This window comes from Dermacentor andersoni, chromosome 1, assembly GCF_023375885.2.
Source record: "Dermacentor andersoni chromosome 1, qqDerAnde1_hic_scaffold, whole genome shotgun sequence".
NCBI lineage: Eukaryota > Metazoa > Arthropoda > Arachnida > Ixodida > Ixodidae > Dermacentor > Dermacentor andersoni.
Genome location: NC_092814.1, coordinates 266,682,958 through 266,701,624, shown reverse-complemented (window position 1 = coordinate 266,701,624; position 18,667 = coordinate 266,682,958). Strand labels below are relative to the sequence as shown.

Genomic DNA, 18,667 nt, shown 5'->3' with positions numbered 1-18,667 from the left:
TCTCCGTCGCCCCGTCGTCCAGGTTACGGAGGGTCTTGTTGTTAATTTTATCCCTGCATCGCAAGAAGCCGAGATCCGTAAAGAAGGCGTTGCGAAGAAAACTGAATGCTCCTTGCAATTTGTCGAAACGTCCGTCAAAGAGCCGCCATCTTGAGTTAGTCTTTAAAGGGACAAACAATCGAACAGAAAATTAATCGAGATAAACCCTCTGACAGATAGATAGAATGCCTATCGTATTGGCTAAAAAATTGGAGGACGCTTAAGCTTCGCCTTCAAGAGTGGAACGCGATAGCGTTATCGCACCCCGTTCGCACCGCCTACTCAAACGATCTACGCCAGCCAAACGTTGCGATCCGCACGCGACGGGCCGGGCCGCCACGCGCCATGAAGGCGGACGCGATCATGGGGCGAGTGGCGCGCCACGTGTTGGGGCAGCGCTGTACATTGCGAGGAGGGGGTCTTCTGTGTTTGCCGCAAGATGGCTCTGCGTGTGCGCAGAGCGCAGAAGAAATGTAGCGGAAACGTACTTCGCTACTCGTGAAACTGCGACTTCTGTAATTTACGTGGTCATAATTACCGATATACACCGCGGTATAACTTTCTACGGCACGTTTTTAAGGCAACACCGCATTCACTAGAGGCGATTTTGTCCAGTTTTGAACGATCGAACTCGTGGCTGAGTGGTAGCGTCTCCGTCTCACTCCGGAGACCCTGGTTCGATTCCCACCAGCCGATCTTGCAAGATGTTTTTTTGTTTATGAAGTGCCTTCTGGGATTTATCGCTCATGGCCAACGCCGCTGACGCCGACACCGACGACACCGGCTTTTCTGCGACACGAGCTCCTTAACGCTGTCGCGTTAAAACGAGCCGTGTTTTCCTCATTAAACGTGTATTTATGTTTTTATTTCTTCATTAAAGGTCGCAAAATATTACCTTTGGCGCCCCAGCGGCATAAATATGAAGGTGCATAAATGCCCTATCACGTGACCTACGGCGTGTATGCGGCCCCTCGTCATTTTATTTATATTTAGATGCAGTACACTATTTTTTTCCGTTATAAGCTTTTTCTAACTTACAACGTGCAGATAAGACTTTCTTTTCGGTGAGCTGGTTTGGCTCGCCTTTCAACAGAATAACGACGCCGGGGGCCAGCCAGCTGCGACATAGGCATTGTTGGAATCCCAGTGCTGACGCCCGTTGTTGCAAATGGGTCGCAAGCCCCAAGGGTAGCGTTGGCCTGGCGGCCTGGGGCACAACTGGAAGCATCCGAAGGTCCCGGCAAAGCATGAGTCGACTGGTAACAGAACAACTGGTTTATTCTAACGTCGCAAAAGAGCGGGCGGTCAGGTCGACCGAAGTGGAGAGACGGGAGAGCACGTAACTCAACAGAAGAAATCGGAGCCTCTCTCGGCGTCCGGGAGCAGCTGCTCTTATACTCTCGGAGTTGAGGGCAAGAGGAAGGCCTCGTGACGAGACCACGTGACGGCGGGCACGGACACGCTGAGAGACATGTTGAGACGAGTGTAGTGACGCATCCGCCAACCCGGCGCCGGTCAGTCCTCCTCGCTTCACACTTGGGGAGCTCCTCTCCCCGGCTGCCGCGCTTTGACAAGCGTGGGCACACACACACACACACGCACACACGAAGACACGTGGCACTGAAACACGCCTGGACGCGCTTGGCGGGGAGGCTTTGCGGCAGCTCCGAACGGGCCAAAATGTCCGCCGCTTTGAACGAAGCCCCGGCGTCCGTTGCATCCGCGCCGGCTATACCGCGCGTCGTAGGCGAAACGTAACAGACCGCCCCGCCGGGGGAAGGAGATCCCGATGGTCAGGGGACTGCACCCGCTGTCCGGAGGGATGTCGCTTGATGATGCTCATAACCGAAGTCGGTCGTCCTTCGGCGTTTCTTGAGCGCAGCGCACAGAGAAGGCCTCGTTCTCTCGTTCAGGTTCACACAGGATACTGCAAAGTGACTTCGGGATAGTTGACATTTTTGTTCTCGTTCCCGGCAAGCGTTAGAACTACGCCGAAACTGAACCGCTCAGTCAGCAAGCACGGCACAACCCTCACTAAGCCCTGCCAGACTCTTTCCCCTTTTATACTACTGCCTAGTTCCTTACAGTAGTTTAGCAGCACTCAGAACGCGTCCACAAATCGGAAAATTGCACTAGAAAGCACATCATCACTTTGAAACACTACACAAAAGCAATATGTTAAAAATCCTGCCTCAGGAAGAAAAACATCAGTAACAAACAATTTTGAGGCTGATTCCCACGTTAGGGGCTTCGACTTAAGCCATCGGCGTTACCGTTGAGACTCCCCTTTTTGTAACGCACCTCAAAGGAATGTTGTTGCAAAGCGAGGCTCCAGCGCAGGAGGCGGCCATTTGTGGAAGAGATGGTCTGCAGCCATTGGAGAGGGCAGTGATCCGTCTGGAAGCATGCGAAGCGGAGAACGCAGCGAGCGACCGTACACTAGCTCAGCTGGCGAAAACCCCGTAGCCGCATGCGGCGCGGTCCTTAATGCAAACATCAGCCCAGGCAGACACAGCTCCCAGTCAGTTTGTTGTTCAAACCACAATGCTCTCAACACGCGCTTCATGACGGAGTGGAGCTTCTCAACGGAATTCGACTGTGGGTGGTACACTGAGCTGTCTAACAGCTTTACCCCACATTTTTCGAGAAAGGCTGTCGTCAAAGGGCTAGCAAACACTGTGTCCTGATCTGATTGGATTTCCGCAGGAAAACCAACTCGCGCAAATATCGACAGTAGTGCATTGACTATCTCAACTGAGCTGAGTTCTTTAAGCGGCACTGCTTCAGGGAACTTTGTCGCTGGGCAGATCACAGTCAAAATGTGTCTGTACCCCGTGGCTGTTACCGGCAGAGGTCCCACTGTATCAATAACGAGCCGTCTAAAAGGCTCCGTAATGATAGGTACCAACTTCAACGGCGCCCTCGATTTGTCCCCTGGTTTGCCCACCCGCTGACAGGTGTCACATGTCCTCACAAAGTGGTCTGTGTCCCGAAAACACCCTGGCCAATAGTACTCTTGCAAGAAACGGTCCTTAGTTTTCTTAACTCCTAGGTGTCCGGACCACGAACCCCCATGCGACAAGCGCAACAGATCCTGACGGTAGCACTGAGGCACGATCAGCTGATCGAACTCCACTCCCCTGCGGTCTAGATACTTCCGGTACAGGACCCCACCTCTTTCCACAAAGCGAGCATTTTTCTTGGCGATACCTTCCTTGACAATGCAGCGTATGTTTTCTAGGCTGCCATCCTTCTTTTGCTCGGCTATCAAAGCCGCAGGGCTGACTTTTAGCAACCTATTAAGTCCGTCTGACGTAGGCGCGATGAGCAAATCTGCAGATAGCTCTTCTAACTTTCCCGTGTCGGGCATTTCCTCTCCAGTATCTGGTGCCTTTAACGCTACAGGCTCAATTTTATTCAGTTCGGGCGTGCTCTGAATATCAGCTTGCTACGCCTCTGACCCTTTCTCATTGTTCGACAACGTCGGCCCCGCAACTACCGCCTTTGCAGCGAGCTCCCGAACTTTCGATCTGGTTAAGGCCTGAACACTAGCCTCACCAAACAAAAGCCCCTTCTCGCGCAGGAGGTGATCGGACCTGTTCGAAAATAGGTACGGGTACTGGGGGGGCAGCATAGATGACACTGCGGCCTCCGTCTCAAGCGCTCCGAAAGGTCCTTCAATAAGCACTTTTGCTACGGGCAGACACACGCTATGAGCTTCCACGGCTTGCTTGATCCATGCGCACTCGCCGGTGAACATATCGGGTTCTACATAAGAGGGGTGAACTACATCCATCGTAGCTGCGGAATCGCGAAGCACTCGGCACTCTTTCCCGTTCATGAGGAGGTCTCACATGTAAGGCTCGAGAAGCTTCATGTTCTCGTCAGTGCTGCATAAAGACAAAAACACGACTTTTGTTTTTGTTTCTGGACACTGCGCCGAAAAGTGACCCGGCTTCTGACACGTATAACAAACGCGCGCTTGCCTCGTCTCGAACCGCTTTCTGCGTTCGGCTTCGGTTGCCGCCGTCTCCTTACGTTCGGTCGGACTGCTTTCACTCGCATCCGCACTACGTATGTCCCCCTTTGCTCTCATGGGCGTGAACTTCGGCCTCTCAAACTTGGAGCCAAATTCACCCTTTTGACCGTCCTTAGCTCCGCGAGCCCGACGCGTCACAAACTCCTCGGCTAGCTCGGCGGCTCTAGCCACCGTACTAACGTCTGGCCTATCCAAGACCCAGTACCGCACGTTCTCAGGTAACCGACTATAAAACTGTTCTAGCCCGAAACACTGCAGAACTTTCTCGTGGTCACCAAACGCTTTCTCTTCTTTGAGCCACTCCTGCATGTTTGACATCAGCATGTAGGCAAACTCTGTATATGACTCACTTCTGCCTTTCTCATTTTCCCGAAACTTCCGTCGGAACGCCTCCGCTGACAGCCTGTACTTTTTTAGCAGACTCGATTTCACTTTGTCGAAATCCTCTGCCTCCTCTCTCTTCAAGCGAGCGACTACGTCGGCCGCCTCGCCGGGTAACAAAGTGAGCAAGCGCTGTGGCCACGTTTCCCGAGAGAACCCCTGCTTCTCGCACGTTCGCTCAAAGTTAACCAGGAACAAACCAATGTCCTCTCCAAGCTTAAACGGCCGCATCAGGTCAGTCATTTTGAACGATACTCGTTCTCCTGCACCGTGTGCCTGACTTCCATTACGAGCGCGTTCCATCTCTATCTCGAGACGCTTCAATTCCAAAGCGTGTTCGCGCTCTTATTTTTCTTTCTGCTCTTTAAGTTCGCGCTCATGTCTTTTTGCCCGCTCCTCAATGGTCTCAAGGCAATCCGACAGCTCGTCATCCTCAGCTTCTAACTCAAGAATAGCCCTTAGCAGTTCTGGTTTTCTGAGTTTGTCTGAGACATCCAGACCCAACTCTCTTGCAAGCTCCAGCAATATCGGTTTGCGCAACGACTTCAAATCCATGGCTGCTCTGAATGCTGCTTTCTCTACTGCCTACTGTTGGGGTCTCGGTGCTGACGCCCGTTATTGCGAATGGGTCGCAAGCCCCAAGGGTAGCGTTGGCCTGGCGGCCTGGGGCACTGGAAGCATCCGAAGGTCCCGGCAAAGCAAGAGTAGACTGGTAACAGAACAACTTGTTTATTCTAACATAGCAAAAGAGCGGCCGGTCAGGTCGACCGAAGTGGAGAGATGGGAGAGCACGTAACAGAACAAATCGGAGCCTCTCCCCTGGCGTCCGGGGGCAGCTGCTCTTATACTCTCGGCGTCGCGGGCCAGAAGGAAGGTCACGGGATGAGCCCACGCGACGGCGGAGCATGAGCCCACGCGACGGCGCGCACGGTCGAGCCGAGAGACACGTTGAGCCGAGTGTGGTGACGCATCGCCAACCCGCCGACGGACAGACCTCCTGGCTCCTCACTTGGGGAGCTCCGCTCCCCGGCTGCCGCGCTTTGACAAGCGTGGGCACACACACACACACGCACATACGAAGACACGTGGCACTGAAACACGCCTGGACACGCTTGGCGGGGAGGCGTTGCGGCGGCGTCGAACGGGCCAAAATGTCCGCCGCTTTGAACGAAGCCCCGGCGTCCGTTGCATCCGCGCCGGCATTACCGCGCGTTGTAGGCGAAACGTAACAGACCGCCCCGCCGGGGGAAGGAGATCCCGATGGTCAGGGGACTGCATCCGCTGTCCGGAGGGATGTCGCTCGATGATGCTCATAACCGAACTCGGGCGTCCTTTGGCGTTTCTTGAGCGCAGCGCACAGAGAAGGCCTCGTTCTCACGTTCAGGTGCACACAGGACACTGCAAAGTGACTTCGGGAGAGTTGACATTTTTGTTCTCGTTTCCGGCAAGCGTTAGAACTACGCCGAAAGTCAACCGCTCAGACAGCAAGCACGGCACAACCCTCACTAAGCCCTGCCAGGCTCTTTCCCCTTTTATACTGCTGCCTAGTTCCTTACAGTAGTTTAGCAGCACTCAGAACGCGTCCACAAATCGGAAAATTGCACTAGAAAGCACATCATCACTTCGAAACACTACACGAAAGCAATAGGTTAAAAATCCTGCCTCAGGAAGAAAAACATCAGTAACAAGCAATTTTGAGGCTGATTCCCACGTTAGGGGCTTCGACTTAAGCCATCGGCGTTACCGTTGAGACTCCCCTTTTTGTAACGCACCTCAAAGGAATATTGTTGCAAAGCGAGGCTCCAGCGCAGGAGGCGGCCATTTTTGGGAGAGATGGTCTTCAGCCATTGGAGAGGGCAGTGATCCGTCTCAATGATAAACCTCGAGCCAGCTAGGTAACATGACAATTTCTGAACGGCCCACACGATACACGCACACTCTTTCTCGGTGGCGCTATACGCCTGCTCACGACTGGTCAGCTTACGACTAGCATACAGGACGGGGTGTTCTACTTCTCCATTTTCCCGTTGGCACAGTACAACGCCCATGCCTCGCTCACTAGCATCACACTGAACAACGAACCCTTTTGTGTAGTCGGGCGATCGTAACACAGGCTGGCTTGTTAGGGCGCTCTTTAGGGCGCTAAAAGCTCTTTCCTTCGTCTCATCCCAGACGACTGTTTGCGGCTCTGTCTTTCTTAGAGCATCCGTCAAGGGAGCCGCGATATCAGAGTACCTGGGGATGTACCTCTGATAGTAGCCGGCGACACCTAAGAACGACCGAATATCGGTCTTCGTGCGCGGTTGCGGGAAGTCTCGCACAGCGGCCACCTTTATTTCAGAGGGGCGGCGACGACCCCGACCAATCACGTGTCCGAGGTAGACAACCTCGGCCTGTGCTAACTGGCACTTGGGAGCCTTGACTGTCAAGCCCGCATCGCGCAGGCGGGTTAGCACTGCCCGCAAGTGCGCCATATGCTCAGGCCAGGATGCGGAGAATATCGCTACGTCGTCTAGATACGGTAAAGCGAATTCTTGCTGTCCCCGCAACACTTTATCCATGAGGCTTGAAAAGCAGTATGGCGCGTTCTTCAAACCAAAACTCAAAACTTTAGGACGGAATGTCCCCATTGGTGAAATGAACGCCGCATACCTACTAGCCTCTTCTGTAAGTGGAACCTGCCAATAACCCCTGACAAGATCTAGGGTGGAAATAAACTGAGCGCTACTCACTCTCTCAAGGCGCTCCTCGATGTTAGGGATCGGATAAATTTGATCCTTAGTGATGGAATTAAGCCTGCGGTAGTCGACGCAAGGACGAGGTTCCTTGCCCGGTACCTCAACTAAAATCAAAGGGGAGGTATAATCACTCTCACCTGCTTCAATAACACCGAGCTGTAGCATTTTCTTTACCTCAGCCTCCATAATATCGCTCTGGCGGGGTGACACCCGGTACGCCTTGGATCGTACTGGCTCTGGGGAGGTAAGTTCTATGTCATGAGTAAGGACAGAAGTCCTACCAGGCCTCTCAGAGAACAGACCTTGAAACTCTTGTAAGAGCTGGTGTAGTTCGGTTTTCTGCTCAGGGGACAGCGATGCTTTACTTATTAAGTCACTAATGACTTGATCGGTGTCTTTCCTGTTCGTCACTGAGCCTAGTCCCGGAAGCTCGACCGGAAGCTCTTCTAACTTTCCCGCATCGGGAATTTCCTCTCCAGTATCTGGTGCCTTTAACGCTACAGGCTCAATTTTATTCAGCTCGGGCGTGCTCTGAATACCAGCTTGCTGCGCCTCTGACCCTTTCTCATCGTTCAACAACGTCGGCCCCGCAACTACCGCCTTTGCAGCGAGCTCCCGAACCTTCGATCTGGTTAAGGCCTGAACGCTAGCCTCACCAAACAAAAGCCCCTTCTCGCGCAGGAGGTGATCGGACCTGTTCGAAAATAAGTACGGGTACTGGGGGGGCAGCATAGATGACACTGCGGCCTCCGTCTCAAGTGCTCCGAAAGGTCCTTCAATAAGCACTTTTGCTACCGGCAGACACACGCTATGAGCTTCCACTGCTTGCTTGATCCATGCGCACTCGCCCGTGAACATATCGGGTTCTACGTAAGAGGGGTGAACTACATCCATTGTAGCTGCGGAATCGCGAAGCACTCGGCACTCTTTCCCGTTCACGAGGAGGTCTCGCATGTAAGGCTCGAGAAGCTTCATGTTCTCGTCAGTGCTGCATAAAGACAAAAACACGACTTTTGTTTTTGTTTCTGGACACTGCGCCGAAAAGTGACCCGGCTTGTGGCACGTATAACAAACGCGCGCTTGCCTCGTCTCGAACCGCTTTCTGCGTTCGGCTTCGGTTGCCGCCGTCTCCGTACGTTCGGTCGGACTGCTTTCACTTGCATCCGAACTACGTGTGTCCCCCTTTGCTCTCATGGGTGTGAACTTCGGCCTCTCAAACTTGGAGCCAAATTCACCCTTTTGACCGTCCTTAGCTCCGCGAGCCCGACGCGTCACAAACTCCTCGGCTAACTCAGCGGCTCTAGCCACCGTACTAACGTCTGGCCTATCCAAGACCCAGTACCGCACGTTCTCAGGTAACCGACTATAAAACTGTTCTAGCCCGAAACACTGCAGAACTTTCTCGTGGTCACCAAACGCTTTCTCTTCTTTGAGCCACTCCTGCATGTTTGACATAAGCCTGTACGCAAACTCTGTATATGACTCACTTTTGCCTTTCTCATTTTCCCGAAACTTCCGACGGAACGCCTCCGCTGACAGCCGGTACTTTTTTAGCAGACTCGATTTCACTTTGTCGAAATCCTCTGCCTCCTCTCTCTCCAAGCGAGCGACTACGTCGGCCGCCTCGCCGGGTAGCAAAGTGAGCAAGCGCTGTGGCCACGTTTCCCGAGAGAACCCCTGCTTCTCGCACGTTCGCTCAAAGTTAACCAGGAACAAACCAATGTCCTCTCCAAGCTTAAACGGCCGCATCAGGTCAGTCATTTTGAACAATACTCGTTCTCCTGCACCGTGTGCCTGACTTCCATTACGAGCGCGTTCCATCTCTAACTCGAGACGCTTCATTTCCAAAGCGTGTTGACGGTCGCGCTCTCTTTCTTTCTCTTGTTGCTCTCGTTCTATCTGTTCTTTACGTTCGCGCTCATCTTTCTCTTTCTGTTCTTTAAGTTCACGCTCCTGTCTTTTTGCCGTCTCCCTCTCCTCAATGGTCTCAAGGCATTCCGACAGCTCGTCATCCTCAGCTTCTAACTCAAGAATAGCCCTTAGCAGTTCTGGTTTTCTGAGTTTGTCTGAGACATCCAGACCCAACTCTCTTGCAAGCTCCAGCAATTTCGGTTTGCGCAACGACTTCAAATCCATGGCTGCTCTGAATGCTGCTTTCTCTACTGCCTACTATTGTCTTGCCGCAAACTAACCCGGCAGCAACGACAACCACAATTACCAGCTCTGTTTCTGACACTAACAAAAGCCTGGCAAAACTCAGAAAAAGAAAGTCCCGCACTCACCAAACCTCGCAGCCAAGAATTCAGCGCAGTCGTTCCGCTGCAGGCAACCAGTCATCACACAGGGCTCGTTGCACTGCTCCCGGATGGTCGTTGTGCTGCTCAGCATACATTCAACCGCATCTCTTCGCTGCTGGCCTCCGTTGTCGCGATCCCACCGCTGCCACCAGCTGTTGGGGTCTCGGTGCTGACGCCCGTTATTGCGAATGGGTCGCAAGCCCCAAGGGTAGCGTTGGCCTGGCGGCCTGGGGCACTGGAAGCATCCGAAGGTCCCGGCAAAGCAAGAGTAGACTGGTAACAGAACAACTTGTTTATTCTAACATAGCAAAAGAGCGGCCGGTCAGGTCGACCGAAGTGGAGAGACGGGAGAGCACGTAACAGAACAAATCGGAGCCTCTCCCCTGGCGTCCGGGGGCAGCTGCTCTTATACTCTCGGCGTCGCGGGCCAGAAGGAAGGTCACGGGATGAGCCCACGCGACGGCGGAGCATGAGCCCACGCGACGGCGCGCACGGTCGAGCCGAGAGACATGTTGAGCCGAGTGTGGTGACGCATCGCCAACCCGCCGACGGACAGACCTCCTGGCTCCTCACTTGGGGAGCTCCGCTCCCCGGCTGCCGTGCTTTGACAAGCGTGGGCACACACACACACACGCACATACGAAGACACGTGGCACTGAAACACGCCTGGACACGCTTGGCGGGGAGGCGTTGCGGCGGCGTCGAACGGGCCGAAATGTCCGCCGCTTTGAACGAAGCCCCGGCGTCCGTTGCATCCGCGCCGGCATTACCGCGCGTTGTAGGCGAAACGTAACACTACTATTGTCTTGCCGCAAACTAACCCGGCAGCAACGACAACCACAATTACCAGCTCTGTTTCTGACACTAACAAAAGCCTGGCAAAACTCAGAAGAAGAAAGTCCCGCACTCACCAAACCTCGCAGCCAAGAATTCAGCGCAGTCGTTCCGCTGCAGGCAACCAGTCATCACACAGGGCTCGTTGCACTGCTCCCGGATGGTCGTTGTGCTGCTCAGCATACAGTCAACCGCATCTCTTCGCTGCTGGCCTCCGTTGTCGCGATCTCACCGCTACCAGCCAGTTGTTGGAATCTCAGTGCTGACGCCCGTTGTTGCAAATGGGTCGCAAGCCCCAAGGGTAGCGTTGGCCTGGCGGCCTGGGGCACAACTGGAAGCATCCGAAGGTCCCGGCAAAGCATGAGTCGACTGGTAACAGAACAACTGGTTTATTCTAACATCGCAAAAAAGCGGGCGGTCAGGTCGACCGAAGTGGAGAGACGGGAGAGCACGTAACTCAACAGAAGAAATCGGAGCCTCTCTCGGCGTCCGGGAGCAGCTGCTCTTATACTCTCGGAGTTGAGGGCAAGAGGAAGGCCTCGTGACGAGACCACGTGACGGCGGGCACGGACACGCTGAGAGACATGTTGAGACGAGTGTAGTGACGTATCCGCCAACCCGGCGCCGGTCAGTCCTCTTCGCTTCACACTTGGGGAGCTCCTCTCCCCGGCTGCCGCGCTTTGACAAGCGTGGGCGCACACACACACACGCACACACGAAGACACGTGGCACTGAAACACGCCTGGACGCGCTTGGCGGGGAGGCTTTGCGGCAGCTCCGAACGGGCCAAAATGTCCGCCGCTTTGAACGAAGCCCCGGCGTCCGTTGCATCCGCGCCGGCTATACCGCGCGTCGTAGGCGAAACGTAACAGCATCTACTTGGGGAATAACGCGTCAGAAATGTAAAAAAGGTCTGTACAGCAACGCAAAACTAATGTACGAGCTTTATTAGGCGGGTTATTGGCATCGTTCTCGCTCCTCAGCGTTGGTGTAGGAAGGACTCTTTCTTTTTTAAAAGCTGCGCAGATCAAAAAATTCTGTTTACTAAATATGCACGTGCGTTTGAAAGTAACCGCCGCAGTTGTAAACACTAGCGAGGGTGAGCTTGTCATTGTGCCATAAAAAACTGGGTCCTGAAAAATCGGTCGTCAGTCCTTTTAAAGTAGTGGTATACCGCGTGTCTGCCTCCCTCCCAATGTATGGGTTCGATTCCAGATGTACATTTTCTTTCGTTAAAGAAATTATTTCTAGGGTAGAGGAAATCTTATAAACTTGCTAATTTCACCACATTCACAGTTTAGCGGCAGCTCTAGCCTCGCTGTGGCAGCGCTTATTTTTTCTACTCACAGCTATAATGTAATCTTATGAACGTAGCATATAGGCAGTCGTAAACTTAGGTATTAAATATTTGCTTGTTATGCGGCCATTGTCAAACATAAATAATAGCGCACACAGCTACATTGTGGTTCGTACATAGCAAATACGCTCGCAGCTGCGCGGCGAACGCACGGTGGCGTCCGCCTCTTTTTTGCTTCATGTAGCGCAAGCAAGCGAACATTAATTGCGCGTCCAGCCACGTCCAGCCGCGTCCAAGTTCGCACAATGTAGCCCAGGCTTAACGATTAAAGCTGCGTAGTAAAGAGACCCGGGAACACACTCGGTTCAAAGCAACTGGAACTTGCGTTACCGCGTGGCGTTATGCCAAAGGAGGCAGGATATAGCGGCAACTGCAAGGTGTAAACGTTGAAGGTGAACGTTGGGGCTTGAGAGCACGGTAATGGTTAACTACTCGAGCCTGTTATTATAGGGCGCTGGCACAAAATTCTTACGAGAAAGCATTTCATCAGAGATACCGTCTATGTCTTTAATCGTATGGCCAGAACTGTTTCAGGGAGCCTTTAAGAGGAGGCTGTGTTACGCGTTCCGGTAACGTCGTTGTTCACTCTGCTGTCTCGAGCCTTTGGGAGAGAGAAAACGACATTATGGGTGCCAGAAACATTTCCTGGTGACCGAAGCTCCAATATATACGTCCTTACATTTCTTAGGTAACCATGCCGGCATATAGCTGGAAAACTCGCTTGAAAGACAAACGTAACATTTGTCGTTATGATAGGCGTCTGTGCATGACAGCCCTGTACGAAGCGGGCACCTCCTAAGTATTTAAAGTGACAGCATTCAGGGCTCCGTGTCCTAGAAATCGGCGGCGTTGTCCGTTAGCGAAAAATCATCCCGAAGCATGCAGACCCTCCGTTTGGCGCATAGGCGTTATTGAACTAATTGAATTTCTCAAAGTAAAATTTGGCAGACAATTCGTAAAGTATGACTTACACACAACCTACATACATGATCGCGTCGGATTGCAAATTAAATGTACGAGAAAACATTCTGTTACGCGGAAACTCACACACCCCTTTTCCAGTGCCATTTGAGGCCTTTCTTAGTAGGAGCAGCGTGCCCCGCTCGGTTCCTTGCAACAGCATCCAAATGGCGCTCGCCTCCGTGCATCCGCGGCAACGGCGGCGCCCGCCTAGGGGGTAAAGAAAAAAAAAGAACAAGAAAGCTCGTCTCATGCATAGCGCTCGCCGCCAGCGTTTCCCGGAAAACTATACGGTTACATAAGCTGCAGTTGCCGGGAAGCCTGAGAAGCAGTCAGGGATCTTTGAATACTGTCGCGTTCCACTCTTAAAAGGTGAAGCTTAAGCGTCCCCCAAGGTTTATTTTTATTTTTCTAGATCGCCTGTTTTGCTATTCCCGTTTCTGCGACACTGCTAACGACTCGCTTATTCTCGTGGCACTGTGGCCCTCATTTCATGTAGGTGGCTTGATAAAGTCATCGTATAGCTGTAGTTATTGCATTGTATCCGTTCACTGGATCCGTGCCGTCTGGTTGCGACGTTTGCTAATCAACCGGGAGAAGTCTGCGCCGTTCTCAATCTTGTAACGGCGCTGCAATATCAAAGTGAGGCGCGAACGCCTTTGATATCCTGTTATTCCAGTTGGCAAAGTGGCATGGTTGTTTGACCTATTGCGGTACGTGCATCATGTAACGTGCTTGTCGAAAAAACAGTCGCTACACGTGCTTGCACGGGTGGGCTTGTATAATTACGTCAGGCTTATGCTTCATTATAAACCGTTCACTGTTCGTTTAGGTTAGCATTACGTGCTGTGTGCGGTCATGTTCTTGTCGATGTTGCTGTATTCTTCAACAAGATGTGCATAACATTTTTGTATCCATACTTAAACCTGCTCTGCTATTTTCGTTCCTTTCCTGACGCTTGTGTATTCGGATGTGCTAGTAGTGTCGTGAGAAGTACAAAAGTTGTTTTTTAATGCGGTACAGCTGTCATTTTGCACATTTACGAGTTCTGAAGAAATAGCAAGGATTAAGTCGGAGTAAGCACTGCCATCCATTCTCCGGAATTTTCTTGCTGTGGCTGCACAGATGGTGTGTGCTTTTTGTCTGTGTGTTTGGTTCATGAAGCGCTAGGCTCTTGAAGTGAAATTGCAAGTTCAGTAGAAATACACTGAGTAATAAAATTGTGAGGTAGTGTTTCTGTAAGTCGGAGTAGTGCTCTAGATAGCGCATATAACTAGATTCTTATCTAGTTTTTTTTTTTTTTTACTAACAACGTTTCAGCATTGTCATTTTCAAGTAAGGATTGCTGCAATCTGTAAAGTTTCTACATTTTGTCTCATTAATTTCCCACTAATTTCCACACCATTTTTTTCTTCCATTGCCTCGCAGGAGCTTCAGGACAGAGTTCAAGCGCTGGAAGGCTTCCGGAATGACATCTTCTTCGCAATTCAGGATATCCAGCAGAATATGCAGAGCAGCCCGCACCGGCCGCCCCAAGTTTCGCTGACGTCTAGCAAGGAGCCCACCAAAGCTACTTCTGCGCATCGCATCGACTCTCGTGTGCCTTTGGATGCGCCCGAGTCAAAGACGTGGACTCTGAATCCCAAGCCACGGCGGCACAAAGACGGGTCGTTGATGACAGCGGTGTGCGGCCGCGCAAGAGCCAAAAGTGCGGGTGTCGGCAGTGAACTCAGTCAGGGCGTCGTTGCCAAGCCTACTACGGTTGCTAGTCTTTCGTCCAAGGGGGACACAGCGTCCGCCATCTTGGAAAGTGACAAGCAAGACAGCGGGCTCGATTCTGACTGCCGGGACCACGGTTCACGCGAGTCCACGCTCGCGCCCAAGGACGAGTTGCTGACGTTGCTGGACATCATCGGCGAGCGCAGCTTGCAGCTCAAGGAGCGCATGCACGAGATGGAGAAGTCGAAGGGCTTGGACTCGGTTTTACGAGGAGGCGCCAGTAGCCGCAGCGACGTTCTGGAGTTCCACGAAAAGGAACTCCAGGCGCGGCTGAGTGAGATGGAAGTTGAGCGGACCAAGCACCGGCTGCAGGTGCGCCAACTGCAAGCGACCATCCACCACATGGAAGGCGAGCGGATCGCCTGCGAAGAGAAGCTGCAGGCCTCGCTCTCCGAGAGGAAGGAGCTCGAGAAGAAGGTGCACAGCCTGCATATGCAGTACGTGCGTGCAGGCCCCAGCTCACTACCTCTTGCCAAGTCGTACGCTGACCCATGGCCCGCGGCTAGTCTGCAGGCGGCACAGACGCTCGTTGGCGATGTCGCCAGGGGCATCACGACTGAAGAAGGCAAAGCTAAGGTCTCCAACATACTTAAGGAGTCCAATCTTCTCGAGCTCAAAAGGCTGCTTTTGCTTTACACCCTGGAAAATCAGAAGCTTAAAGAAAAGGCGGACGAGAGTGACCAACACTGGTTCAAAAAGCTGTCGGAGTGGAAGGCCACGGAGGCCTCATTGCGATCGGACATCCAGTCATTGATCCAAGAGAAAGAGGAATGTCTAGACCGCTTCAGGAGACATCGGAGAGACATGGAAATTGTGCAGGCCAAGTACAAGGAACTCGAGATGACTGTGTGGGCACTTGACAATTCGGAACACCAGAGGGACTACCGACGAGACGAAGGTATACTGCCTGTCGGTACTCGTTTTCTGCGCTCCGCTGACCAGAGGTTTCCTCGTCCCTACCAGAGCAACTTTTCAGATGGAGAATCCGGCTGCAAAACGCAGAGCCTGCCTCCTCTGCTGCTGAATCAATCAAGAAACACTCCATTGCTGTCGCGCAGAGGAGCCTATCCTACGGAATTCAGACGCAACTCGCTTGCGGAAAACTCATTGGAAGAGGTTGGTTTCAGCAATGAAGGTATGGCGTACGAACTGGTTGATCCCAGGCAGCACAAGCCTACAGTGTTTGCTGAGCCGTCTCAGAAGGCGTTTGCACCTTACTGGCAAGACCGTCGTGTAGGAGCCGCTGTGATGCCCAGCGACGCCGTACGCCTGATGAATCTCGAGGACGACCACGAAGAACTCAAATCCGGCCCGCACTCCAACATTGATATGATCTGCAACGAGTTTGATCCACTCTCCGAAAACGGTCGGCAGTGCGCGAATAAGCCACTGGACTTCGAGGACTCTCTGGATCTCTCCATTCCCTTGAAGCCGACCAGAGGTGCCGCTTCGAACGCACCCAGATCTAGCCGGAGCACCCTTAACGTGAACTATATTTCCCCTGCAAGTACCAGCTCGAAAGTGACACTCGATCAGAAGCACAGAACTTTCAGAAAGACTCAAAATTAGGCCAATAGGCACCCCTGGGTGTAGGCATTCAGTGCCGACATTGCAATATCAGATGTGATGTTTATTCTCTTCCGAGAATTGATTGCACTTGTCGCGGGGATGTCGCAAGCCGCTCGCTTCATTGCGGTTGTGGTTACGATATGCGTTAGCAAGTACCGTGCGTGAAGCATTTTTTATGTATATATGTATGATAGTGTGTGAAGTGTGTAGTTAAGAAATTTTAATTTGTCACTTGTCCCCTTTTCCAGCTACGTTTTCGTGTATGCAGATAGATTCAGCTATGTCTTCTAGAAAAATGCTGGAACTGAAGCTGTTACAAAGCAGTGTATCGTCAGTTACCCTTTTTGAAGAACCAACTAGTGGAGGCTTTTTGGCTAGTTCAAGAGTGCTGATTGAAGGTTACATTTTTGCGGTAAGGCCGCGATTTCTGTGCTTCTCCTGAACGCAAGGCATGCCATCGTTCTGTTTTCAAGAGCCTCAAAGAGATACCACGTCGGCCATTTTGGAGATTCACGAGAAGCAAGCGTACAACTTTTTTACCACATGTCTCATGGGCGAAGACAAAAAAAGAAAAGTGCGCTTGACACCCTACATAGTCATTTGCGTTTAGTCACTGCTTAATTCATTTCATCCGTAAAGTTGGCATTCCGTCTTCGAACCTACCAAAACGATGTTGTGGAGTGTCATTTTAGTGCGTGGGTCTTCACTTCTCTGTCTGCTTTCGCCTAAGCAACCTTCGTGGAAGCATATTGCATAGCAAAATGTGGCCATTCTGTTGCATTACTGTTCGTATGCCATGATACTCTGATGTATGGGCCACGCTCAAGTGAACCCTCCTTGCTGTTTCCTCGTAGCATATTTGCTGAACGTTTTGACCCGTATTCGCAGAGAAAAGTTAGCTGCGCTAGAACTGTTCGTAAGACAGGTGCCAGCCAATCAGGATGTTAGACATATTAGCGTAGGCAGCTGGTGAATAAAATATTTGGGAATGAGCCTTTGTACACAGCCAGAGGACTTGGAGCTGCTGGTCGGGGCACAACTTTCCAACTCCTTTGGAACCGCCCTGGAGTCTATAGCCCGTAGTGACAAGTGGGGAAATTAAAAAAATAAACGTGACAGAGCTGGCGTCTGCGCTGTGAGAAACGAAAATTCTGTAGAGTAAGTGTGCATTAGATTTGTTCACCCACGGGACCAAATGACGCTGCTATTCAGGACTACTGCAGTGGCTTCTGGAAGCATTGAATGCGAGCGAGTTCATAGAGCTGCTCACTGCGGCTCTTGTGTTGTCGTTGTTACCTTTGTGCCCGGTCGCGGTATTGCGGGTGATTTGATTTCCACATTGAAGCGATGCTGCTATACATTTTCTTCTTGTTGAAGAGGGAACCAGTTCAGTCCGCCCTACGCATCATAGTTGTCTTAAAGCCTCTTTCCATTACATGCCGGCATAAAAACACATGATGAGCACGCAGTTCGTAAAAAGATAGCAGAGAGCGCGACAGTTGCCTACTTGAGGAAGTCTGTACGTTCTCATTCGAATGGGAAAAGCAAACTTGTCTCTTGTTGGTAATGACTAATGGACATGGTGCCTTGGAGGCAGGCGCAGTGTTGATCATTTGCAGCACATGTGGTTGCCAGCTAAAGGACGAAATTATGGCTCTTTGTGGTATATTCGCTATACGATCTGCAGACCATCCACTTCTGAAATGCGTACAACACTTCGCCTTACTTCTGCCACTCGAAAGGTGAAAGTTCTGCCCAGGTTGGCACTTGAGTGCAATTTTTTAGGGACCAGAATATTTTTCTCTGCGTTTAATGAATTGCTCCCCGGCTGCCACGATTTTTCAGTGCTGCTATAACGTTCACGGGACGTAAATTCTACAACAGCTGCACCTCGTTAAGCATGCCAGTGCGCACCAAATAGGCCTTAGATTATTCTACATTGATTTGTAGCGCGAATTTTACAATATAACGCCGTCTTGACGGTGGCAGCTGTTGTGGGAGACGCTTTACAGAATGAGCATATCAACCTAATTATCTTCGTGCCTTCTTTAGAGGTGTATGCGCAGCTTTGAATCGCGGTGCGCGTCCTCCTTTTTAGTCACTCTTTTACGCGACGTGCAAAGTGCAATTTCTCTGTCAAAATTACTCCTGCCTTGCATTAGCGGCGGACTGCGTGCCTTGTCGAGGCGTGTTCGCGTGCTGTAGGACGCAGCTGTTTCTCCGAGCGCAATTTGCGGCGCTCTTACAATGGCAGCTGCAGGGAATCGGTTGCGTGCGCACCATCGCCCGCCCATGTGGAACGGCGAAGACGGAATACACTTTTTACCTTGGCGAGTGCCCACCGGCACTTCCTCATGTTTCGTGTGTTAAATGAGGGGATACTTAGTAGAAATAAAGTTATTAGTTTTTCTTTTCAGTCACGAACGTTCTGTGGTAGTTGTCTTCATTACATGTATGAACAGCTCTGGAAACCCGAACACAATAGCATATTGTGGTGTGACAACATTTACGTGCCACTTAGTCAAAATTAAGAATCGTGATGCGGTTACGTGCCACGATATGTTATGATCCCTGTATCGCGCCAACACATCGCGCCTGATAGTGCAATATAATCCGCGCGTAAGTGCAGTTACACCACATTGCTTTCCTCAGCTGGCTGACGTTTTGGTTCCGC

General features: G+C 51.8%; 1 protein-coding gene across 5 annotated transcripts in view; it reads left to right on the top strand.

The window, feature by feature from the left end:
• The window catches only part of LOC126547672 (uncharacterized), a 422,601-nt gene extending 404,184 nt beyond the window's left edge, over nt 1-18,417 (top strand). For all 5 annotated transcript variants that reach the window (XM_055063116.1, XM_055063117.2, XM_055063118.2 and 2 more), the window contains one exon: nt 14,074-18,417. In XM_055063116.1, coding sequence (XP_054919091.1) covers nt 14,074-15,993 — 1,920 coding nt within the window. In that variant the 3' untranslated portion in view covers nt 15,994-18,417. The remainder of the gene's footprint in view (nt 1-14,073) is intronic.
• The last annotated feature ends 250 nt before the right edge of the window (nt 18,418-18,667 follow it).